Source organism: Aricia agestis, chromosome 19, assembly GCF_905147365.1.
Source record: "Aricia agestis chromosome 19, ilAriAges1.1, whole genome shotgun sequence".
NCBI classification, from domain to species: domain Eukaryota; kingdom Metazoa; phylum Arthropoda; class Insecta; order Lepidoptera; family Lycaenidae; genus Aricia; species Aricia agestis.
In genome coordinates this window covers 967,303-993,270 of record NC_056424.1, presented here as the reverse complement: position 1 = coordinate 993,270, position 25,968 = coordinate 967,303, and the positions used below count along the sequence as shown (strand labels likewise).

At 37.5% G+C, this 25,968-nt stretch overlaps 3 protein-coding genes across 5 annotated transcripts; 2 read left to right on the top strand and 1 right to left on the bottom strand.

Annotated features, from left to right (window-relative positions):
* The first annotated feature begins 82 nt into the window (after nt 1–82).
* Nucleotides 83–14,414, top strand: LOC121736567 (E3 ubiquitin-protein ligase RNF220). Its single transcript, XM_042127853.1, has 8 exons — nt 83–660; nt 1,936–2,145; nt 2,542–2,676; nt 3,790–3,861; nt 4,433–4,540; nt 12,970–13,029; nt 13,435–13,509; nt 14,135–14,414. Exons 1-8 carry the CDS (start codon nt 304–306, stop codon nt 14,225–14,227), a joined length of 1,110 nt encoding a protein of 369 aa, XP_041983787.1. The 5' UTR covers nt 83–303; the 3' UTR covers nt 14,228–14,414.
* Nucleotides 14,415–16,107: 1,693 nt separating this feature from the next.
* Nucleotides 16,108–19,307, bottom strand: LOC121736578 (dynein axonemal light chain 1). 2 transcript variants are annotated; one of them, XM_042127873.1, is made up of 5 exons: nt 19,064–19,307; nt 18,619–18,730; nt 18,103–18,249; nt 17,474–17,647; nt 16,108–16,682 (listed from the first exon to the last, which is right to left on the bottom strand). In XM_042127873.1, exons 1-5 carry the CDS (start codon nt 19,213–19,215, stop codon nt 16,626–16,628), a joined length of 642 nt encoding a protein of 213 aa, XP_041983807.1. In that variant the 5' UTR covers nt 19,216–19,307; the 3' UTR covers nt 16,108–16,625. The 2 variants fall into 2 exon arrangements, with proteins under 2 accessions (XP_041983807.1, XP_041983808.1); XM_042127874.1 differs by having other exon boundaries at nt 17,480–17,647.
* Nucleotides 19,308–21,820: 2,513 nt separating this feature from the next.
* Nucleotides 21,821–25,966, top strand: LOC121736563 (telomere zinc finger-associated protein-like). Of its 2 annotated transcripts, XR_006037033.1 has the most exons (5): nt 21,821–21,922; nt 22,000–22,198; nt 23,876–23,998; nt 24,389–25,496; nt 25,664–25,966. XR_006037033.1 is itself a non-coding variant. In XM_042127846.1 (4 exons), the coding sequence occupies exons 2-4, from the start codon at nt 22,061–22,063 to the stop codon at nt 25,418–25,420; spliced, it is 1,293 nt and encodes a 430-aa protein (XP_041983780.1). In that variant the 5' UTR covers nt 21,821–21,922; nt 22,000–22,060; the 3' UTR covers nt 25,421–25,623. The 2 variants fall into 2 exon arrangements, 1 of the variants encoding a protein (XP_041983780.1); XM_042127846.1 differs by lacking the exon at nt 25,664–25,966 and having other exon boundaries at nt 24,389–25,623.
* Nucleotides 25,967–25,968: the final 2 nt, after the last annotated feature.

The window sequence follows — 25,968 nt, the reverse complement described above, 5'->3', positions numbered from 1 at the left end:
TAGCTAAAGACTAAAAAATATGAATATTTTAAAATATAATTATGTCATTTGCAAAGAAATGTCAATCGAATTTGACATTTGATCACTAAAAAATAAATTGAACTCAAGCTTGTTTATTTACGATTTCGTTAACGATTTTATTAGGACTAATTAATAATGTTTTACAAGACTATCGCTAACAAGATGAGTTCCTACGTAACAATCGGTCCTCTATTAACGCTATAAAACTTTCAAACGGCGATATAGTTCGTCCAATTCCGCGATGTTACTAGATTTGTAAACTATCAACAGAAAGTATTTGAAATGTTACCTGCGGTGATGTATAATATGGAAGAGAATTCTAGCGGTTTGAACACTTCTAACTCCAGTTTTATGTCGTACGACGACAGTGTGATACTGAATAGTGTAAGAAGTCGGAAGAAAGTGAGCGAATTGCCGAACTGTCCAGTGTGTAGTTGCACTATAAGGCAGGGGGAGCTGGACAGCCACTTGGCGCTGGAGGTGGAGCGGCTACAGAAGTTGTCTAGCGGCGTCGGCAAGCGGAAACTGAGTGCCAGTCCCGGGACTTCCGGCGCCGTCGCCGGCTCCAGCTCCAATGTAGATACTGAAGGAGAACCGGAGGTCGATGTATCGGGATGCCTGGGAAGCGATGTTTATCAGGTAAACACAATTATTTATAACCTTTAAAAAATATTACATAAATAAAAAAGTTATTTCAATTTTTATTCAGTTACCAATCGAATATAATAAGACTGAATATTTTGTAATATTTGTATACTTATGGATATGTATTATGTATGTTGTATTGCTTACATTATGCTAACATTCAGAGATGCCATGGTTGAGCCCAGATGATGAATAAAGATTCATTGGACTAACTACTATAAATGGGTGATAGATTTCTTATAATAATCCTGGCTGCAGCCTTGGTTATATTTTAAGCTAGGAACTTTAATTAATAACCAGTGACAGGAGGCCCTTTAGTTACTATTATTACTGGTGACAGGAGTCCCCTACATCTATTAATTAGAAACCACTTGAAAAAATACAATATTACAAAAAAAAATGGATTTATTTAAAATAGTGGGGCTGAAATAAATAAATAAATAATGGCTTTAAATTAGTGAAAGTTCCATGTAGTAATTTAGAAATTCAAGGATATAAATGGTTAAAAGTTAGAACCGTGATTGCATATTAGAGCAAGCTGGATCAAAGAAACCTTCAACTCTGTTTTGAGGTATGAATATGGTATTGAATTTAACATCTTCAATACTATTCAAGACAGTTAAGTTAAAATGTTGTTATTGATTCATATAGTTAATAATATTGGTACTATATTTAATATTTATTGTGTTTGGTTATTAACTTTAATGATTTGTTAGGCTTGTATCTAATTGTTGCGGTAGGTTCTATCATACCCGCAACTCTGCCTTAAGCGATGAGTGGAACACCTTGGGGTTTTAGTGGGTAGCAGGAGTCCCACATACCCCGGCCGATATCCCCAATTTGCCGGGGATGCGTAAAGCATTTCCCCATGTTAAAAAAAAAAAAAGGCATGTATCTAATTAGAAACATGCTATCATGCTACTAGTAGTTAGTACATGCATAATACATAGTAATGGTAAATTAAAAATTCTGTTTCTTAATTATTACTGATATTATTTCTTATTCAAGTATTATGCAAATAGTCTATCAATGACATTTCAATATAAAAGGCCTTGGTCTATCAGTTAATCAGCGATTTATTAATAGATCAATGCACAAACCCTTAGAGCTAAAAAGCCACCACTAAAGAAGGATTAAAAAATTAATTAAGATATGGGGATGCCAATGTAAGGTCATCAAATATCATATAACAAACAAACAAAGGTTTGGACCAGCAACTTATTTAAATTTTAAAAACTGTGTTTTGCGTAAAGTAAATTAAACTTTCAGAGGATACACGCTAACCGGCTGCGTCGCCTCCGCGCCCGCCGGCGCAGCCCGCCGCCGCAGCAGGGCGAGGGCCCGTGTCCGGTGTGCAACGTGACCTTCCCCGTGTCCCGTCTGCACCGCCACGCGCTCCGCTGCCTCAAGCGTACGGGCGCAGAGATGGATGAGGATGTTCCTGACACCAGCTCCGAGGAGGGCAGCATTGATGTAGAGGTATAATTCATTACATAAAATAAAGTTTTGTTTTTCTGTCCCTATGTTTGCTTTATTTAAAAGTAATGGATGGATGGATCAATGGATTTTTATATGGTTTTCTTTAATGAATATGTCAGCCAATCGAGTTTGAGACGCGTTATTGGTCAACATAAGTGCGACGAGCGTTTATTGGCTGTCGCTTTGAATCCCAGTAAAATCGGTGTGTTAAAGAAATTATAATATATTGAATGCCATAAGATAAACTTTTAATACTGGTACGATATGCCATCTCAGACATTGTTTATACATTCTTTACGTGTTAATGTTAAAGGAAAGTTTAAATAATAACCTACAAACATAATATTTTGTCTGCAGGCACTTAAAATAATTTTGATCACAATTGCTACTTTCTAGAACGACGAGCCACCAGAGAGCGGTTTCGGTTCGGAGTACCAGTGGTGCGGGCAGTGGCGCGTGCGCGCGACCGCGCTGACGGACGGCGAGCGGCCCGGCGTGCCCGTGCGCCGCGCCTCCACAGACTGCGCGCTGGTGAGCTCATTGACGCCAAACTCTATGCCTATGTACTATGTAGTATTTTTTTTAATGAAATAAGGGGGCAAACGAGCAATCGGGTCACCTGATGGAAAGCAACTTCCGTCCCCCATGGACACTCGCAGCATCAGAAGAGCTGCACGGGCGTTGCCGGCCTTTTAAGAGGGGATAGGGTAATAGGGGAGGGTAGGGATGGGAAGGGAAGGGAATAGCGGAGGGTAGGGAAGGGAATAGGGTAGGGGATTGGGCCTCCAGTAAAGTCACTCACTCGGCGAAACACAGCGCAAGGGCTGTTACACGCCGGTTTTCTGTGAGAACATGGTATTTCTCCGGTCGAGCCGACCCATTCGTGCCGAAGCATGGCTCTCCCACGTCTGATATAATCTGAGTATAATGAAGCCCTAACCCACAGCGTTGTCTTGCGCGTTTGCATCGATACACGGTCGTTCACTATTAACGACCGCAATTGTATCCCAAACGCGATTCAGTAACAGCACAAAAATACCTGAAAACGACCCTCTTCGTTATCTCCCAGCTGTCGCGCATTTGCATAGCTACAGTTGCGCGTTGAAAGCGCGATTAACAAGCGTTAAGCGAGTCGAAATCACTAAGATTTCGTTGCCGACAACATGAAGCGTGAAGAGGTAACAAACAGACAGAAAAAACTTATAACCAGCTCGACCGGAGAAATACCACAGGCTCACAGAAAACCGGCGTAAAACATCGCTTGCGCTGTGTTTCGCCGAGTGAGTGAGTTTACCGGAGGCCCCCTCTCCTATTTCCTTTCCTACCGTCCCCTATTACCCTATTCCCTCTTAAAAGGCCGGCAACGCACCTGCAGCTCTTCTGATGCTGCGAGTGTCCATGGGCGACGGAAGTTGCTTACCATCAGGTGACCCGTTTGCTCGTTTGCCCCCTTATTTCATAAAAAAAAACTTATAATGTAGAGAGAAAAAATAAATTATTATAATAAAGAGAGATGATATCTTAAAAATTATTTATATGGTGGGAATTTTAATGTTTTATTACTTTATTCAGGGATTTTACTACACACAGTAGCTATGTCAATCCCATCTTTTATTTTAATGTTAATGTTTATTTTTATTTGAGGTGGTGGACGGAGATGAGGACACGGAGCTCTATGGGCCGCCGCAGTACTCGCCCTCCAGGATAGCGCATGACGTATGCAACTTACCATCCCTCTCTTGCTTCTTATTAATAAAAGAGATGGTGTGATACTGCTTTGAATTATCTAAAAGAAATATTTCACAGACCTCGTCATAATATTGTTTCATGTCATAATTAGTATTTAGTACATACCTTTCCAGGCGCGGTCCGAAGGGGGGGGAGGGGTCACAGGGGACATGACCCCCCCCCAAATCTAAGGTAAAATTGAAAAATCTTAAAATCTTGCTAAATAATAAAAGGAAATTTCTAGCTATTCCCTAACCACCACTTCGTCCGACCTTAGACAGCTGCTGTGAACCCAGAACCGTCCGAGGGCGCAGATAAAAAAAAAATAGTGTGGTGACTACTGGGTGACCCCCCCCCAAAATTTCAAGCTGCGACCGCGCCTGTACCTTTCTATGTCCATAGTCTACTTTAAACTTTTTTTTAAACTTGGTCTTATAGTTTTGCAGCATATCTAATTTTATGCCGGATTTTTTTAATTCTAGTGCATTATGCGACTTTAGCCGGCAAAATATGTCAGTTAACAATTTTTTTATGTATTGCACATACATACACATTACAGGCTGACATACCACCGCCACAGGACGAAGTGGAAGAGGATACCAGTCCAATGGAGAGCGACAGAGTTCCCGAGCACAAAATGAATGGACTTGTTGAAGCCAGTGCTGAGGTGAGAATACTGCTCAGTTTATATATTGTGCACTAGCTGTTGCCCGCGACGTCGTCCGCGTGGACCTCAGTTTATAGCGCGCGATGTTCAAACAACAAAATTGGTGTCAAAACTCAAAAGCTTTTATAAAAAAACCCTGATACCCCTTAAATCAAAACACCCAAACACAGCTGTGCAGAGTGCACATAACTTATTTCATTTTTTAAATTAAACTTTATTTATGCCAAAGTATATTTAGCCCCCCCAATTACACAACTTTACCCATAAACTATTGTTACGTGCTAGGGTTCGAGGATTTGGAGAGAAAGACCTGGTGACTCTCTTGAAGACTTTATTCACTAAGTCCAGGTCACACAAGCACACACTAGGTCACAACACTTAGCACTAAGTCCAAACACTAATCACTAGGTCAAATCACCAAGCACTATCACTGTCCTAGGTCGTAGCCAAGTCGTAGGTTTCACTGGTTCACTCACTATTGATCACTTGTGTTCACTCCGAAATCGCCTTGATGATCGCTCGAACCGAACTGACTTGACGGGCCGTCTACCTGCGGCTTTTTATATGGCGAGACGAATTTCAGAAAGTTCCCGAGCAAAGCTCGGTCATCCAGGTACTATACTTTATTGTGCACACAGTTACAGTAACAACAAACATACGACAAAAACACATAAAATGACGAGTACACAAAGGCGGTCTTATTACTAAATAGCAATTTCTTCCAGACAACCTTTGGAAGGAAGGGAAACAAAAAGTTGCTGGAGAAAGGGCGTTGTGCTTAAAGTATATTATCTAATTACAATTAAAAATAAAGCTTAAAGACTTAATATTAATACATTACATATAAATACTATCCTATGAAATAAATACACACATAATACAAAATATTATAATAAAATAAATATTTATCAAAAAAATATATTTTATATAATAATTAATACATATGATTATATAATATTATATACATACTATAATATACATAATATAATTTACGTAATATATTGGCACATGAAAGTATATACAGTACCAAATAAATTAATGTCATGACTCATGCCATATCAGTCCATACTAAGATCACATCTTTAGATAGTAATCCTTAAGGGAGGACTTAAATGTATTCAAAGTTTTAGAGAGTCTCACCCTAGTAGGGAGAGAGTTCCAGAGTAGAACGGACTGTATGGAGTAAGAGGAATGGAAATATTTTGTGTGGTGGATAGGAATATCTAGGAGGAGATTTTTGGATGAACGCAGCTCCTGTCTGTCAGGGCGACGGAAGTTAAGGCGCAGACAGCTGCCAATTTGACATCTTTGTGCAGTTTTCTAGACGTATGTATTTCATTGATTGGCACAAAAAAAATATATGTGATTTTTTATTATATTTGGAAAAGCTTGTCCGATTTAAATAATAAAATAATGTACTCCTACTGGATGAAAAAAAATACCAAAGTTACATCTTTCGGGAACTTTAAACAGTTCTAACTAAAGTAATAATACAATCTATGCTTTAAAAATTTGTTTATTTGATACCTTTTACAAAAATCCAAAGATTGCCCGATTTAATTTTCGGCTCTGACATCTAGATTTCCCACAATATTTATTTTTCCTCTAACAAACGAAAAATGTATCCACGCTTCTGAGTGAACATTTCACATCTCTCTCTCTCGCATGAAAACCGACAGTGTTCGCTGAGGCGCGGTGCTATGTGGACGTGTGACGGATTTCGCTCTGCCGATATTGTGATTTAGTGTAATTGAAGCGTTTAGTTCTTAAAATTTGTATTTAGGTATTTCTCATTGTTTTATAGTATATTAAGTTTATTCTGTAAATATTTTTCTGTAAATATTTGAAATTATATTGCGCGTCTGTAAAAATGGGTGACAAGAAAAAGAAAAGACGTCCAGCAAAAAAGCGACAGCTTCGTGAAAGCCACAAACACATGATGGAAGTAAAAGTAAGTTCAATTTTATCTACTTTCTAGTTGCGTACGTCTTTATTAAAAAAACAACGAACAATTACGACCCCGAATCAAAATATTTCGTCACTCTCAATATGTTTTAGGATAGCCAGGATCGTTGTGTCAAATAAAACATAAAAAAACTGTATTACGATTGATTACGATTTACGAAAATCCTCTAAGATTCGAACCATAGACCTTGGAAATTGACATAATAATGTTATCACAATCGTTGTGATAACATTATATCAATTTCCAATCGGCCTATGGTTCGAATCTTAGAGGATTTTCGTAAATCGTAATACAGTTTTTTATGTTTTATTTTATCACTGATAATAATTTTGCTTTGTATCTGAACATTTATGTTGGAGTTTTGCACTCCAAAATAAATGTTCAAAAAGTTAAAAAATCACCACTCATAAAGTTGATTATTTCGTTAGCCTAGATAAGTTTTAGCGTCGCGCGTCGGGGATCGTTCTGATAAATCAATATTCAATCGGTCTATGGATCGAGTTTCAGAGAATTTTCGTAATACTTTTTATGGTTTTTTTTTTATCACTATTAGCACAGAATAATTATTAGTACAAGTACTATAATTAGGTACTATAAGTTCATTTTGCTTTGAATATGAAGTTTTATTTAGGCCTTTATTATTTAATTTTTTATTTCAGGCGGCGGAAAACCATGGATAGTACAATTATTGATAACCCAAACAAATCACCAAATGCCAATTCAGATCCAGCGGCAGGTAGTATGTTGGAAAGGTAATATAAGTTTATTTATCTACTTATTATAAGTTGTAACCAAACGTCCTTCACGACTACGAAACACAGCGCAAGGGCTGTTTCACGCCGGTTTTCCTGTGAGTCTGTGGTATTTCTCTGGTCGAGTCGGCCCATTCGTGCCAAAGCATGGCTCATTCATTGTATTTTTTTATGATCCAGTTTATCTATTACAAGCTATTTTAGCCTTTTTATGATATTATTATGATTTAATTTTTTTCCAGTCGACCGAAAACGATGGAATTAGATAATAACACAGTGGAAAATGTATTTTAAAAAGGCAAGTATATTTTTACAATTACGATAGGCTATGTAAATATAGATATAATAAGTTTATTACTATTTGAGCGCGATGCGATTGCGCGATTCTTTCAGCTCTATTCAAGCCGTGATGGCTTGATGGATGGATGGATGGATGGGAAGGAGCATGTGCTCCGTAAGGGCCGGGACACAAAATCACGGCACGACGACGCGACGTCGCGTCGTACGGCGCCGGACCGTGTTTTTGTGTCCCGGCCTTAATAGGGTGCGGCTTCACTGCGGAGTAGGGGTGAGCGTTATTTCACGTCACTATAGTTACAATAACTAGCTACATACAGTAACCGAATAACTAGTTTCGAGTTGTATTTATATAGTAGAGTAGTGATTTTTGTAACGTTTTTATTGCATTGGGTGGTATGAAGTACCGTCGAGCGATCGTCGCGTTGTTTCGTTTGGAGTCGCAGCTAGCGCCCGCCGCCCACTGCACCGGTCGACCTAGCGAGCGACAGCGAGTTTGCTATAGTCCGCGCGGAACTAGTTGGCCGCGCCGCCGGTATGTGAGCATACCGGCGGCGCGGCCAACTAGTTCCGCGCAGATTACCTAGCAAAAATATTAATTAGTTTATATCAATTCTAATATTATAATTGGGAAGAGTTTGTTTGTTTGTTTGAACGCGCTAATCTCAGGAACTACTGGTCCGATTTGAAAAAAGGCTATAGGCTATAGGCCCGCGCGCGCGCCTCATCCCGGCGTCACCCCCTTTCATTCCCCCGCGCCGCGAGTGACCTTTCTGCAACGATTTTAAATGGGATAAAATATTGTCATTTAAAAAAATAACACCCATTTTTTTTGGTTAAATGGGCTCTCCTAATGATACCTAAGCCCTGCGGGGCTAAAATGGTAATATTTAGCAATTCCTCTCAATCAATTCAGCAAATGAATTGTCAAAACTGACAAATGTCAAATCAGTGCAAAAATACAAAAATGAATTGCAAGCAGAGTTGCATTTTGCGATATTAGAGAAATGAATCATATTATGATTCGTCTCATGATTCAACAAAGCGACCATTTTAGCCCCGCTGGAATAATTGGGCAGGAAGGTTTAATTGAGAATGTTACTAGGTATGCCAAATTGCTTGAAATTTTGTCACAGTAAAGCCTGTATGTATACAAATACACTAGTTTTTGTTGCAGTCAAAAATACCTTGTAGTTTTGATTTTATAGGCATTCAAAGTTTCGAAAAATATCGATTCCCGCTAACAGTCCCGCGACCGCTTGTGACGTCATATCACAATTTTTCCGCGCGGGTCCTATACAATAAACGTGATTTTTTGCTCTATCTCAATAACGGCAACAGGTAGGCACTTGAAATTTTCACCGAGACCTAAATTATATGTGTACTTTAATAATTAATAATAATATTATATTATGTTACTAATCGGACTCACTTATGAATACACATACCGTTATAGTGCAAAATAGGCCAAAATTTGTGATTTTTGTATAAGCCCCCCTTAATTTTTTATTTTATTATAATATTATTATTGATTATTAAAGTACATATATAATTAAGGCCTTGATGAAAATTTCAAGTGCCTACCTGTTGCAGTTATTGAGATAGAGAAAAAAATCACGTTAATTGTATGGGGCCCGCGCGGCGAAATTGTGATATGACGTCACACCGTTACCGGGCGCCCGCGTCGTACAGTTACAACTTGTTTCGTCGGTTAAAAATCACATAACGACCCACCCCTACTGCGGAGTGCAGCGTATTAGCCTAATAAAATTTTTAGTATACCTTTTTAATGAAATTAGAAGGCAAACGAGCAAAAGGCTTTTTTAAATATTGAGTTCTGTATAATTTTATCCTAATTCCTAGTTCCCAATAATCGAAAAGTTAATCATTTTAATTTATGAAATTTTGTGGTGATCCAGTTTTTAAACTGTTGTTAAATGTCGATGTCTCAAAGTATAAACTTACTTACAGGCTGGAAGAAAAAAGTACCCATGACACTGGACTATGTAGTTTGGAGGCTGAATGTGATGCTGAAAAGCTTATTGTTGAAACTGCACTTCCTCAGAAGAAACCTGATGTCGGAAGAAGAATTATAAGTGTTTCATATTTTTATAAGAGGTTGCAAGAAATTTCTCATCATGGTCCTCTTGGATGTGCTTTAACTGACATAGAACTAGTAGGTGAAAAGCAAGATGGCCTCAATTCAAAATTCACATTTCTATGCATACTTTGCAATCTAATATTGATAATTGATAGTGACTCAAATGAAGACCATTACATGCCTATCAATAATAATAAGGCAATATTCGTAACCTGAAATATGGAGCTGCCCTTGCACCTTATAAAACCAGGAGTGATTTTTGTCTATATTTAATTTGCCCTGTTTATCTATTTTCCAAAATGTAACTTTTTGTTGTGTTATAGCAGCGTCTACTCCAATGTTATATGCTGTGATGGGACATTTAATTTCTAAAATAGTTTTTTCATCGCAAATTCCATCGGGCGTTGCTCCTAGAAATGGCAAGTCTGTATCTATAAATAGCCCGCAAGGCTTTACTTTAATTCCTTGTAATTCTAAATCTCTTATTGCTTGTTTTTAATTTTCTTGGCCATGTTTGATAGAAGAAAGGAAGCTTATTTTTTTTTATATAAAATGTCTTTTACTAGGTTAGCACTTGCAGTGTTGGGTCTTCTTTTTATCACCCGGCCAAAGTTTTCTAATAATTTTCTAATAACTTCATCATGATCACGCTTTGGGTCAAATTTGTGTCTTTGATGGGATATTTCGTATCAGTTTGTAAATTTTTAGCCTATTACAGAAGTTCCGAAGTAGGTGATTTCGGCATTCAATTTTCTCGACACAGGGTTTGTACGTGTTCCTTGTTGAGAGTTCACTGTAAAAGTAGCAGCGCTGAAAGACCTAATTTTTTTTTCTTTTGTATGGGGAAACTCGTGACACTTGCCCTTGCTCATACAAAAGAAAAAAAAATCATCTTTCAGAGCTGCTACTTTCACAGTGAACTCTCTACAAGGAACACGTACACACCCTAAAGTATTATCACTTGTTTTTGTTACACACTGTATATATATATATATATACATAGCTGGGCATTAACTCGTTAATCCGTTAATCGTTAATTAACGAAGTTAACATTTTGATTAACGGATTAACTTTTAAAAATATTAACGGACTGGTTAACTTCCGTTAATATGCAGAAGTCCGTTAATCGTTAATCCAATGCCTACTATTTACCGCACGGCACCGCGGCGCCGCGCGAAAACAGGTTCAGACGAAACAAAAATAATACTAGATATACATTTTCAGGCGCATGCGAGTGAGAAGATATTTGTTTCGTTTTATCATTTCATTACTCAGCGCCGATGCTTATAGAAAGAGTGATTTGTTTATTGTTATTATAAATCATATTTTGCATGTTGATAAAGAAGAGTGCAGTATAATTTAGTTACCTAACTAAATTATACTGCACTCTTCTTTATCAACATGCAAATGATTTATAATAACAATAAACTATATCTATAATAATTATTGTATTGTAATTTCTACCTAGAATACAATAATTATAGAAGTATTTTGTTTTGTCCCTAACCTGTTAACTTCCAAAACCTTAAACCAACAGGTTTTGTATGTACACTAACGCAATGATATAAGTTACAACAAGGCCATATTACACATATTAACGGATTAACGATTAACGTTAACTTGCGCTAATTCGTCCGCAGTGTAACGCTGTAACGTTTAACGAAGCTAACATTTTTTTAACGGATTAACGTAATTTTAATGTAAATTGTAATGTAACAGAAAAAATGTTTATGAAAAAAATTGAATGTTTTTACGCAGTTGGATTTTGTCATTATTTTATAATATAATAGGTATATTATAAAAGAATAACTGTGTTTTATTTACCATAAGTAAGCCTTACACGCTACGGTCTACCGGGGACGGGAGAGATCCACCTGTACAGCACGCAGGTGCATGCCTGCACAGGTATACCGGTATGTGTGTGGGACCTGGTCGCCTGCGCAGGTCCAAAAAACTGCACAGGTATATTCCCACACACATTCCGGTCTACCTGCGTAACGTGTATGGCTTACATTACTACCACAATAGACATAACGAATTAGTATAATATCGACTTCAAACTTTTAAAGATTCCCGCGTATCCTCGAGGACAAACGTGCATTTTTTGTAAGGTTCAGGCATTTATGCACTTTAGTTTAATGATTATAAAGTTTATTTTCAAGTGCGTTAATATTACCTCTCCGCTGTGCTCCGTTCTATCTGCATTCTGCACTAATCTTAACATGAGTAAATAATATAATAATTTTACATCATCGAAAATCGCTTCCGCTCCTCAGTGGAGCCGCACTCTTATAGTTCGCTCACGGAAGTATATATTTATTTATTACGCGCCATCTATTGAAATCTATGCGACAGCTCAATATTAATCAAACCTATCTTTTAGAAGTTCCCAGTTTAGCCGCTAGCAAAGCTGGCGCTGTCTTATCGGACAATTACGGGGCGTGGCTTAGAAATGCGAATCCTCAAGGTCATTGGCAGTTGTCAGCGTCTTAAAGATGTCCTTCAGGTATTTAGGGCTGTTAGGATCGAATAGGATGGTATAGAGGAAGGGAAGTGCACGAGCATTGCGTCGAAGGCGGGTTGGTAACCATTTTAGTTTATTGCGGAACTCAGATATGCGATCAAACTTCCGCAAGCCAAAAACGAACCTGATTGACATATTCTGAAGGCGCTCCAGTTTGTTGAGTTGGTCTTCGGTCAAGTTGATGAAGCAGGCATCTGCGTAGTCGAGGAGTGACAGAAATAGCGATTCCGCTAAGGCTACCTTAGTAGGTACTGGCAGTAAATACCGAAGTCGCTTTAGGGAATGCCACGTTGAGTACACCTTCCTACTAATCTCCTTCAGTTGATATGACCAGGAAAGATTACTGTTCCGAATAAAAAGATTGAGGGCCTGTATCACCACTTTCTGATAAAGTGCCGAATAGGCTATTCACAACTTTTTTGACAGATTCTCCACACTTCATCTGTCAAGTTAAGTGGTGGATAGCCAATTCGGCACTTATCAGGAAGTGATCAAAACAGGCCCTTACACTGTCTATGTAAAGGTTTTTGTTATATACAATGTTTTGACAGATGTTTGAAATGTCGCTTGACAGACAAGGGTAAAACCTTATGTGGGTAAAACAGTGTGTAACAAAAACGCCTGTATACTATCAATAACAACACTTTTTTTTTAAATCGAGGTTAAAAAACAGATCCATGAAAATGTATATCTTAGTTTTTCCAAGTTATTTGGCTTGAGATATCAAAGTATTAATTGTGTTTTTCTGTCTTAGCAAGTTAATAAAATGTGTATGTATTTCTTTTTCAGACCAGAATCCAGGCTCTAAAAGCAAAAATTAAAGATTTAGAGAAGAAACAAAATTCAGAGGTCGGTTCCTTCTGCCTATTTCTATAATTATTTCAATTCCTAATATTGTTATTTAATACAATAAGTCAGCCAATTTTTTTATTGCAAGAAGTATACAACAGGCATTGGCCTGTAACCCTACAGGCGAGGTCAATGCGTGACACCCTAAAGCAGTCTTTCCTAAAGTGGGCGATAACGCCCCCCTATGGGCGCTGATGGTTTAAAGGGGGGTGGTGTGGAACCCAGAAAAAAATAGGGGCGTTGTGTAGAGGCTTGGGGCTGATGTATTTCATCAGGATGCATTTTAAATTGAAACAAAGCTAAAGCACAATTTTCTCTCAAAGTGGGCAGTAGACCAAATCAGTTTGAAAATACCTGTCCTAAAGTGTCATAAAATAAGTGTTGAAATAATGTTGTGTATTCCAGGCAAAGTGTCTAATCTGCCTGGGTCCGTACGCGTCGCCCGCGGTGTCCATACAGTGCTGGCACGTCTACTGCGAGGTAAACTACTATTATTCGTTCGAATCGGTCCACCCATTTAGAAGTTACCATTCCAGGGACAGACGTACAGACATGGAAAACATATACGGTTCGACAAGGCTTTAATTGAATGTGTCAATGGGCGCTGCTGGTAAAGGAAAATTGTCAAAAATGACGTTTTTGTATGATAGCAGCGTTAGTTCCTTTTCTCGCCACGTTCATAAAACGCCTTGTCGAACTGTAACACCCCTCTGTTTTCGTCGAGGGCTAAGTTTTGTGCTTGTCTATCAACTGTCTTTTCCAATATAACTTACAAGGACTAATAAAAAAAAGCGTTATAATATAGTGTATCCATTTTGGCACATTGTTGCGTTAGTGTCGTAGATTACATACGCCATACACCGGAGAGGCCGCCTGTGCAGGTATCAGCCGAAAGACCGAAGCAAAATTATTGATTTTCGATTTTGCTCCGGTCGACTGCGCAGGCCTAAAAAACTGCACAGGTCTATTCCCACACACGTTCCGGTCTACCTGCGCAGGTAGACCTCTCCGGTAAACCGTAGCGTGTATGGCGTACGTTAAGTAGCTATATTACATTAATTGATAACATTTTTCTTGAAAGTTTTTATAATAAAATTGTTTCCAGGTGTGTTGGCTCCAATCTTTGAGAGCCAAGAAGATTTGCCCACAGTGCAACATAATCACATCAGCAGAGCACCTGCGTCGGATTTACATGTGAAATATTTTGCTTATTTATAGTGGTAAAATGGCAAAAACTATTTACGTTGTAGGTATAAGAAACCCTACCGAGGATTTGGTAGGGTACCGACAAAAATATTAAAGTTTAAAGCTGATCGCACAGTTTTCAGCATCGTACGCGCTGTACGCGTCGAACGCAACGTATAATACACGAAATGCGGACGAATGTGCGACGTTTTATTTAATCATTTATTGTGCACAAGAAATATTCACAAAATAACAATTTACACACAGTAAGACGACACAATAGGATCTGCTTATTTCTAATAGAAATCTCTTCCAGCAGCCCTACACAGAGAGATTGGATTAGGATAGCAGATATGACGTGCACAAACATGAATTTAATATTGCATCAAAATAAAATAATAGGATAATGACAAAATTAATAAATTACAAGTACATATATATCGAGATCTACAACAACAACATACTTACAACAAATAATAAAATTAAAATAATAAATAAATATTATATGTATATAATTATAATAATGGTATTTAAATGAAAAAAAAAGCGTGCTGTACAAGAAGCGCATTACAGGACACAATATAACGTGTAAAAGAGATGGATCTGGCCTAAGGTTTCCTTGTACGACGAGTAGTAGAAGCGGCTCTGCTGGGTGGCTTATTTTCAGCAGGCTTAGGTGCCTCACTAAGACCAAACTTGTTAGCTTGTAAGGATGGGGTGGCCTTAGCATCTTTCGCGGTGGGGAATTTAGCCATCAGCGTCTTGAGCTCCTCCATACACTCTAGCTTTCGCCGAGACTTATCTGGCAAAACGATGGCTATCTTACCCTCTGCGGACCAGCAATTACGTATACCGAAGTGTTGCCGTGCAGTCATAAAGACCTGATGCCTTGACGTTTCACATCATTTCATACAACGAATTCTAAAATGCGGCGTGAACGGCACGTGCGAGCTGATAAATGTGCGATCACCTTAAGAGTGTGTTATGCGTTTATATTAAATATGTTATGAAAGTGGTGTTAACAAAAATATATAGAATTAAGTTTTGATTTGAAAGACTTTCACACAATAACGAATTGATTTCTAACATCAGTAAAACTTGATTTTAAACTTTTGACTTAATAGTTTGTAAGGGCATAGACAATAAAACAAATTTTAGAAATGAAAATAATTATATTAAATGTAAATAAACTTGTAAATAGTACAGATAATACAAAAGTCCACCAGACTGTTAAACACTAAAGTTTGGTCGCGCAGGATGGTAAATTTCGTACATTAACTCAAATTTTGTCCTTCTCACGCACGAATATTGCTATCTCATTCCTACTATGTACCTGTGTAATCGCGATAACTCTATTCATACGCGAATACAATATACTTATTAGTAGCGATGACCGATGGCTCAATGTACGAAATTATAAGTGCTCTGCGACCACACTATCATATATCTTTAAACGAGCAATTCTTGTATATAATATATAATTGGAATCTCGGAATCGGCTCCAACGATTTTCATGAAATTTAGTATGAAGGGGGTTTCGGGGGCGATAAATCGATCTAGCTAGGAATCATTTTTAGAAAATGTCATTTCATTCGTGTTTTATCGAATACCGAGCGAAGCTCGGTCAAATAGCTAGTGTTTCTTTAAGTAAAGTGATTGCACAATATAAATATTTAATAGTAAGCCTACTTCACAAAACTACGAGCTACTGTGAGATGAAAGGGGTACGAAGATTTTGGCCGACCTACCGTACCGCTATTGTGTTTTTTCGCGTTCACGAATATTTTTTTCAAAAATATTCGTGAACACGGAAAAACACAATGGCGGAAAATAGGTCGGCCAGGCTCCATACAAAAATCTTCATACCCCTTTATAATTTTGGGATTTTTTATATTTTTCCTTTGTGGTTTTCTGTTTTTACATTGAAGTATTTAAAATTGTTTTGCTCATTTAAGTAGAAAGTGCATGATGTTTGGTATATTGAGCTCAAATTGTGGGTAATTTGGTATATTATGATAAAGACAGAGGATCTGGTATATCAGTGTGACCGTTTAGACTAGTTTTTAAGTTTTTGCGATGGTAAACTTATTGTTGAAATTCATAAAATAATTTTCGCGCTGCCATGTTTTGTTTATAAAATTAAGTACCATTTTTTGCTCGGCGGAAGACGCCTTAGCAAAAAAAAATATATTTGTCTATATATTTGTGTGTCTATGGTTTATGGGTTGCCATGTTGCCATTCAATGTTCCCAGTGGAGAAAATGCCTTCAATGAAGATGTAAATAAATATTTTTGATATTCCATCGTGTTATGTTTTTACACTACATTTTTTCAGATATTTTAAAAGCAGTCCTAGCTATTTATCGTGATATTTGATTACTTAGGTCCGATAAGATTGTAGGTATATTTTACTAAACTTCATTTGTTTCTGCACTGACGAGTGTTTCTACAGCGTCGCCACAATCAGCCTGGAATAAAAATAAAGACATTTTAAACTTCAATTAGATTATTATATTCTCTTGTTCAGCGTGTTACTAATTTATTACTTTATGACAAGGTTAACTTTTAAATTCGTACCATACTGCGCTGTTTGTCTCTTTCATACAAAATTTAATTGGTATCGTGTATAATAGACAAGAGATAAACCTCTAACCTACCGATTGATCTACCACATTCTAAAATAATAGATTATTGTTTTGAACATCACCGTGCTCTGCGCTATACATGGTAACGCACCTGCAGCTCTAGCTCTTCTAATGTTGCGAGTGTCCATGGGCGACGGTAGTTGCTTTCCATCAGGGGATCCGTTTGCTCGTTTGCCACCTTATTTTATTTAAAAAAAACTAGCTGACCTGGCATACATTGTTTTGCTATACAAATTATTTCTAGTGTCAATATAAAAAGTAGATAAAAACCTATTTTCAGGCCTAACCATAAAGTTAATATACCTAGGTATATTAACTTTATGGGCCTAACTCAAACTCAACAATTTTTATTTAGAAGAAATTTTTGCAAATATTCTCTGAAAGTCTACATGATGTCTACCAGTTACCACCGGTTCGGGAACTAACCCGGCGAGAACAACCGGCGTAAAAAACTCGCACAGGCCCACTTTTTTACCAAAAAAATTGAGAAAAAAATTAATATTTTACTAACGAATGTACCATACATTTTATTAAAATCGGTTGAGCCGTTTTAAAGGAGTGCGCACAAACACTGCGACATGAGAGTTTTATATAATATATTAGAAATACCCTACCTCAACCTGCATGTCGGCGACAGTGAGCGGCGGCTCGTCCCTCAGCACGGTCTCTCCGTCCAGCTTCTTCAGGGCGGGCAGCCGTCGCGCCACCTCCGCCCGCCACGCCTCCAGCTCGCACCCGTCGTACAGCGGGTTGCCGACAAACAGCAGGTCTTCCAGGTATTGCAACTCCTGTGAGTTAAAAGCCGTTATCATACTAGCGATTAGCAAGTGGATTTCGGGCAGAGCAGCACGCAGCAGATCACGGATACATGGCGGATTCGTAACGTTTTCATCGCGTGTTTGCATCAAGTTTACAAAAAATGGGACGCCGGCCGCGGCTATCCCATGAAACGTCCGAGAAGTGTTTGCGACGGTATCACTGATCAACCAAAAGCGACGTGTCCCCGTGCACCCGCTTACTCCTCGCCTCATCTAAGATCCAATTTTTGAAGACTATCATATATAATAATAATTTTTATTTGTAAGGTATGGTATTGGTAACAAATGGGTCTTATTAAACATACTCGTACTCCGAAAGATTTAATGATAACTTTAGAAGTGAAACAAACATACTTTGATGAAGATTTAAACTAAACATTGTCATTAAATTAGTGGTTAGTAATCTCTCTAAGTGTGGTTGATACCTGCAGTTTGTTAAACTCGCTCCACTCTTTAACCAGGTTGTTGCTCATGTACAGCACGCGCAGGTTGCGCAGCGCACCCACTCCCTTCATCTTCTCGATCAGATTGTACGATATCCACAGCTCCTCCAACGTGTCTGCCAGACATTCCTGAAGATAAACGAAAAGTTGTGACAAATGAGATTTGTGCAACTCTATTACTCGCATGTTAGGTTGTTAAGATTGGGTCAGCTGACAGCTCACATCAAAACGTGGCGTGACGCTACACTTTTCAGGTTATAGGCACCGTGCACGTGCTGCGCACTGCACCTGGGAATAATCGCAACGATGATAATGTGCTGTCTGCTGAGGGATCTATCAGACAAAGAACAGTCACGCGGGCAAACGTTCAAGCACACGCAGAACGTTAGAAGTTAAAACGTGTGACCGCCCGATAGGTCCGTAATGCGGTAGATAGCTGCTAGCTTATAGCCAACAAACACATCGCTGATCGCACAGTGGTAACTGGTAACTGCTCACCATCCCAGAAAAAGATTTAATATAGTTCCTTCCCAGTGACAGTATTCTCAACTTCTTCAGGCTGTTCAAACCCGTCACCTTCTCTATCATGTTCGTGGATAGACTGAGTTTCCTGAAAAAGACAAGTACTTAACTTACTAATTCTAAACTTAAACCAAATTCTTATAAAGTAGGATCCAAGCGGCAAACCTCGACGGTAGTATCAAAATGTCATTCTATTATATTAATTTTTATTTACGTTTTTATCCAGATCATTTATTTTACCAGATTTGGGACTCTCTTCGTGGTTTGGACCATAGAATACCTTTATATTCGAGAACAAGTACTTGTCTATCTATTCTGTAGTACAAATTACTGCAGAGTGTTTATATTTTGTTTTGCGGATGTACTGTGGAAGTGAATAATATAAGAAAAAATTTAAAATGTTTCTACATTTTAAACTCACTCGCAATTGGCGAGACACGACAGCGTGTTGTCCATCTTTTCTATGGGTGGCCACTGGAATATAAGGCTGACTTCTGTTGCGGTTGCAGCTTGCAGACCGGTCTTCTCTTCCCATTTCTTTATAGCTTCTTTTATAGTGGTCGCTTTAGCCATTATATACCTATTGCTTGTGTAGTAGTTTAGACTGTAGTGTAATAGTAGCACCAAGTAACTAAAACACTAAAAATAGATGTGCCCATTCTACATAATTTATAAACAGATCAAAAGTTGCTTATTTACAATATTACTATGGATACGGTATTCGTTATTTATTGATAAAACAAAAATCTATACTCTGAGATGTTGTTATCCGCTATAATATGTTTTTATTTTCTCAATTTATGTTGTATATTTAATATTATTTTGCTAAATGAATTATTGATTCTTAAAATTCATTATAATTTAAAGACTTTTTGATGTTGATGTTAATCTGGAAATAAAAGTACCTATAAAACCCCTACATTACTCATTCATTGATACAACATAACATCTAAGAAAAAGTAAGGTAAAAGCGTTTGTGGGCTCCATCAAAAAAGTACTTCATCGTGAAAGAATGATCGAGGATAAAAACACCCTTTCTCGGATCAAGGCTTCGTCACAAACAAATCGGCAGGCTTTAGCAATGGAGGCTTTTTTGAGGGAACCATCTACACAAACACCGGCAAATAAAAACAAAAGATATAGGGCCGATCTCGGGCAAGTGCTCCCGCCAAAACTCAGACTGGCCCAGAGCCCCGAAGATCATATAATAAATGCCTTCCTCGAGTTCCAGGCGATAATAAGAGCAAATAAGACCATAAAGCTCTTGACCTGCAATAAGATCATGCAGGCCTATCAGCGGAAAAATCAAAAGCTGTTAGAAGTGAGACTCGAGGATGCAAAAGCTGCCATATACGACAATGTCACCTCCACAATAATTGCCGGGGCGATGACAGGGCAGTATATGGCGGCGTTAAGTGCCGACTGCGGATTCGTGGTTCTGGACGAGGATGAGACAAAACGCACGGGAACTCTCAAATTTATCACAAAATCTGAGGATCCAATAGTGGTAATAGCGGAATGTACCAGAATAATGCTGGAAGACAGGATACTAGAAATGGCAGAAGTCCTATCTGGGGACCCCGAATCCAGCATGGACTGGGATATATTCGCGAAACCTATCAACTACTCGTGGGTCAATGGGGTTCCTGGATGTGGGAAGACAACTTGGATCATTAATAACTTCAATGAGGAAACAGACGTTATAATAACAACGACAATCGAAGCAGCCGAGGATCTAAAGCAAAGGCTATCGCTACGAACTGGCAACAAAGTTAAAGATAAAGTTCGTACCATGGCCTCTTTGCTGGTAAATGGGACAAAAGAAACCTACAAAAGGTTGATAGTTGACGAGGCCCTCATGAACCATTTCGGCTCAATCGTCATGGCGAATCAGTTAACAGGCGCCAACGATGTTATCCTCATTGGAGATATTAACCAACTCCCGTTTATAGAGCGTGAAAACCTCTTTAAACTTAATTACACTCGTCCAAACCTGGTAACCAGCATCACCCAGGAGTTGTCTTGCACACACAGGAGCCCTATGGATGTGGCATACGCCTTAAGCATGGTCTATAATAACATCTATTCATCGAAGGAAATAGTGCGGTCCCTAAAGCTAATGAAGTATTCAGGAGCGAGAATACCTAAAACCAATCTAAATACCCTGTATCTTGTCCACACACAAGAGGAGAAAGCAGCCCTCACTAATACAGGCTATGGATCGGGAACGGACTCTCGCGTCCTCACAATCCATGAAGCTCAGGGATTAACGAGTCCCTCGGTGATCATCATACAGACCAAGTCCCGAAAGCTGGCAATCCATGACAGCGTTCCTCATGCAGTTGTAGCCATATCCCGGCACACTAACACCTGTGTCTATTACACTGACACTGATGGAGACGCTGTGGCAAGCTTCATAAAAAGAGCCACGGAGGTGTCAACCGAACACATAAGAGATTATAATATAAAAATGGCTATAAAAGACAGGAACGATAAAGTCCTAAGCCACATGGCGGGTAGATTCGACACAGAACGATGTCTTTTTAACAACCTAGAAACTCCACCCAGCTTGAGTGACCCCTCTCCACCAAGCCAATGTCACAACATCTAAAGGCAAAGGGTGGAGCAGCATAAAATCTAAGGAAATCGGAAAATGTCGGATCTACTGGCCGCCACACCGACTGGGACCTCACCGTTCAAAACATTTATATTATTATTATGCAATTTATAAAACAATAAATGTATATATTTATTTATTATATGTATAACATATTATACTCTATTCTATTAAATATACATATACACATATATATATATATATATAAAAAAAAAAAAAAAAAAAAAAAAAAAGTGTCCATGGCGTGATGGACCACAATTAATTAAAATTCATAATATTATTTCAATTATCCTTGGTGCGAAAAATCTAAATAATAAAATAACAAAAAAAGGATATGGACGAACAGTCTATAGACGGCCCCAATTTTATAATAAAAAAAAAAAAAAAAAAAAAAAAAAAAAAAAAAAAAAAGGATGTAATTTCTTCTTGTCTATGCTTACTGTCACTGTCAACTTTTTTGCAATTTGCAATGTTTTAGCTTTTGCACAAAAAAAAGTCTTTCGAGCCACTCTGACACTGGCAACTCACTAAGTCGGCCATTTTTAAAAGAAGAAGAAGTATAAACAAAAGCAAAGTTTTATCCTTTTTCTGATTTAATGAAAGTTGAATGCATTTATTAATCCTTTTTAAGTTCGCTAAAGTCAAATACCATACCTACTTTAGGTAAATATCATTTAAATTGATCAAACAATAGTTTTTTTCCTTCGTATGTATAAACCAATAATAATTGATTTTTACAGCAATATACGACATAACCAAATACACGGGAGTAATGTTAAACCCTAGAAGGCTGTAAAGACAATGGATTTCCCTAGTTCAGATATGTCTTCTATAGACGTGAGCATGGTATGCCGCGGCTGCCTCGCCTCTGGGGGTGAGATGAAGAACATGATAGAGTGGGGGCTGGTGGACAACTTTCACAGGCTCACACACATCCAGGTATGCCAAAACAGTTGAGGATTACAATAGGTTTTTAAAGCAACACACATCCATGGCATACTAATAAACATATTATGTGATAGTGTGTCTGTCTGTTTGTTACCTCTTTACGCCCAAACGGCTAAACTGATTTTGATGAAATTCGGTATGTAGATACTTTGAGTCCCGGGAAAAAACATAGGATACTTTTGTATGTATGGTTCCCATGTGATAAATGAATTGTAGCAAAACGGAGTTGTGGGTGTCATCTAGTTTTCTTATAATGCAAAATTGTTATCTTACTATGACCTTTTTATTATTATTTGCCTTTCGAATTCAACATTTATTTATTTGCTAAGAATATGGTAAGTACAGTAGATGTTTACATTTTAATGAGTTCAGACATACGAGTATTCTACTATTAACATAGTGTGCAAATATTGTCATTGTAATTATAATTTTTCCATATCATTGAATTTTATTAGTTTTTTTTTTAAATTCTAATTAAAGGACTTTATCGTAAAATGATAATGCCGTCCTTATAGGTATTCAATACAAATTAATAAAAAATTGAAAATCAACAAATCAGCCTCATTTTAAACGTACTATGTAGTCCAGATATATCTCTTAAACATCTCTGGGGTGTGTAAGAGATGTATCTAGAATGTTATATAATATTTTAGCAGCCTCAGAAGATGGATCAGCCAAGATACTGTTAATACTGCCTACATTATAATAATCACTATTTTATTAGTTAAAATAAAAAGATAGATAATTAACTGTATTTCTTAAAAATATATTTTGTCGAATTAATGAATATTATACTAATATTGTCAAATATATTATGCTAATGTTTTATTACAATTAAAATAATTTTAGAATAATGTCAGAATATTAGGTTTTAAAGTCATCCATTTCATCATTAAAATATTAATTTATTGCATAATACATTTTGAAAAGTAGCCATGCATGCAGCTCTTTTGTAGTTTTCTCTCAGGGAGTTTTTTAAATTGATCAGGGAGCTTATATTATTATATTGAATATAATTATATTGAATTAATTAACTTTCTGACATTACCTTGACATTGTTACACTAATTTTGATAAAATAATAAGTACTTAATTGAATCCTATCGTATTTTGTAATTACTTATTATAGTTCAATAGCTGATATTTTCGATGTTCAATTGCACGCCATTTGTATGGCAGAATGTATAAGAACAATATACTAATTAATGTTAAGACCTATGTAACACTACATTCTTGCAATAAAAATATTCTATTCTATTCTATTCTATTCTATTCTATTCCTATTGTATATTGACACTGCCATGCAGTAAGCATTCCTACTGCAAATGCTTAGTCTTTGGTGGGGTACAAGTTACAACCAATTTAAATATATGTCTAGTCTAGAGCTCTTGGTGGCTTTTTTCAGAAGAACAATACATTTATTTTACATAGCAAAATTTTCAATTAATCAATTATTATTTGGTAGCACGGTCTGTGTTTCTGTGTGCGTCTCGGCAAAGGCCTCCCCCAACAGCTTTCACTCACTTCTCTGACATTACTATTATTACCTGAAAACAATACATATTCCATGTACTTACTAAATTCACCCTTTATTTTTTCTATTTATTAATTAGACCATTAGCTACATTGGTACCTCAAATCATAATATTCTGTTGTATTTTAATTCCAGGTGGACGTAGCTGATGGTTTGTCCCAGTTGATCTGCGGCACCTGTGAGGATGTACTGCTGCAGCTGACCAGGTTTACCTCACAGTGTAAACAGTCTGATGAAATTTTGAAAAGTGCTAAAGAGGTACATACATTATTTCTACATTTTCAAGAACTGGTTGACAGAAAATATACTTAAAATCTTTTTAACTTGTTTGGTTCTTGACATGGTATAATCCCTACTAATATTATAAATACGAAATGTATGTCTGTCTGTCACCTCTCCCCTCTAAGCAGCTGAACCAATATAGTTGAAATTTGGTATGACTTTGAGAGATAGGAAAGGGTAGAGAGATAGGTTACTTTTTGTTGCAAAAAAAAAAGGTAAGTTGTAATTTACAACTTACTGTAAACGAATTTTTCCATAAATGAGTTGTGGGCGTCATCAAGTAGTCAATAAAATCAAATTGCTTATATAAGTACAATGCTAAAGTAAAAACTTATAAATAATATGAAATACTTTCACTGATTTCAGAAAAATGTTTTGCACGATGAAGATGTTGGTCTAAAAACTTCAATCACCACAGATTTGCAGAATGACAAGCTGGATATAATGGTGGTAGCACCTGATACCTCCGAAAAAATTACCCTGCCATGCCCATACTGCTCCAATAGTAACTACATTAAAAAGTCTGACCTACAGAAGCATATCCAAAAGGAACATAACCTAGAAAACTACACCGTAGACGTTAAATATCACTGCCACAAAACTAATTGTTCATACAACTTAAACTCGAAACGACACAAGTTTTTTACAAGCAGAAAGAATCTCAACCAACATGTAAATAAAGTCCACAGTACCAAAAACTTCACCTGCAGTAATTGTCCCCAGAAATTCGCTACCGAATCTGACTTGAAGCGGCACACCAAAACATGTAATTATATTTATGAATGCCATATCTGTAACATACAGTACAAGACTAACGAAACGTTGCTAGTGCATCTACTTCGAAAACATCCAAAGGAACACAAAGACTATAAGGAAAAGAAAGCAGAAAAAAGAAAAGTGGTTGATAAAAAGGAGGAGGAAAAATTAGATTACTGCGACAGTCCAAAGCGTTCCTTTGCCACCCAGACTTTGGAGAACATAAAAAATGATGTGACATTTTGGCAGGAGCCTAAAAGAGATGAGATCTCCACCCAAACGGTATTCGAAGATCTCCTGTCCCTAAAATCTCAGATGAACGACGATGACTCCCTATTCTTCTCAGAAACTGTGTCTCTCTCTGATATACAAACTCAGACGATACCTTTCGAATTTGGGCTGTGCAGGTCTGACAAGGAAACCGTTACTTCGGAGACCCAGTCCCCAGATTTCAGCATAAAGGAGACTCAGACTTGCTTCTGTCACTTTGATTCTCCGAAGCCCAGGTTTGAGAGTGCGAGCCCGTTCTCATTACTTACATCGACTGAAACTCAAACCTTGGACAGCATAGATCACGATGTTTTACTCAACTGCGCCGAAACGCAGACTTGTTTTGACAGCGACTTAGAGAAGAAGTTATGACACTGGTTTTAAACCAAAACGAAGGGCGCGAAAATTACAAGGACTAACTTTTTAAACTGCTTTATGATGGAGATCAGTAAGTGTTTTCTATTATTATTGGAACTTAGTTTAATAGATGTATCTAATCATACTATGTAAAACTAAATGTTTGTAAAAGTGTTTAGACGTATCTATAAAACAGTAAAGATGTAATAAATATATAATTAAACTGTATAGTCTCATTTTTTTTTATTTTGTTACTAGACCCTCAATGAAAAAAAAACTGGTGCCATTCTCCTGGAAAAAGTTAATGACATCTGAAGAACCATAGACAAAGAGATTACGAAATACATGTCATATCGATCTGCGGCGGCCGGCGGCGCGCATGAGCGGAACACTCGACTGCCAGACGTCGCGCGGACCGCTCGCTAGTTTTGATACTTAGACACAAAATGTCTCGTCCATAATTTTATTCGTATCGTGCTATCGTTCCATTCTATCGTGCCACTTTATATCGTGCTGCTACAAGACACAAAGACGGCGTTTCACGGGGGTTACACAGATACAAA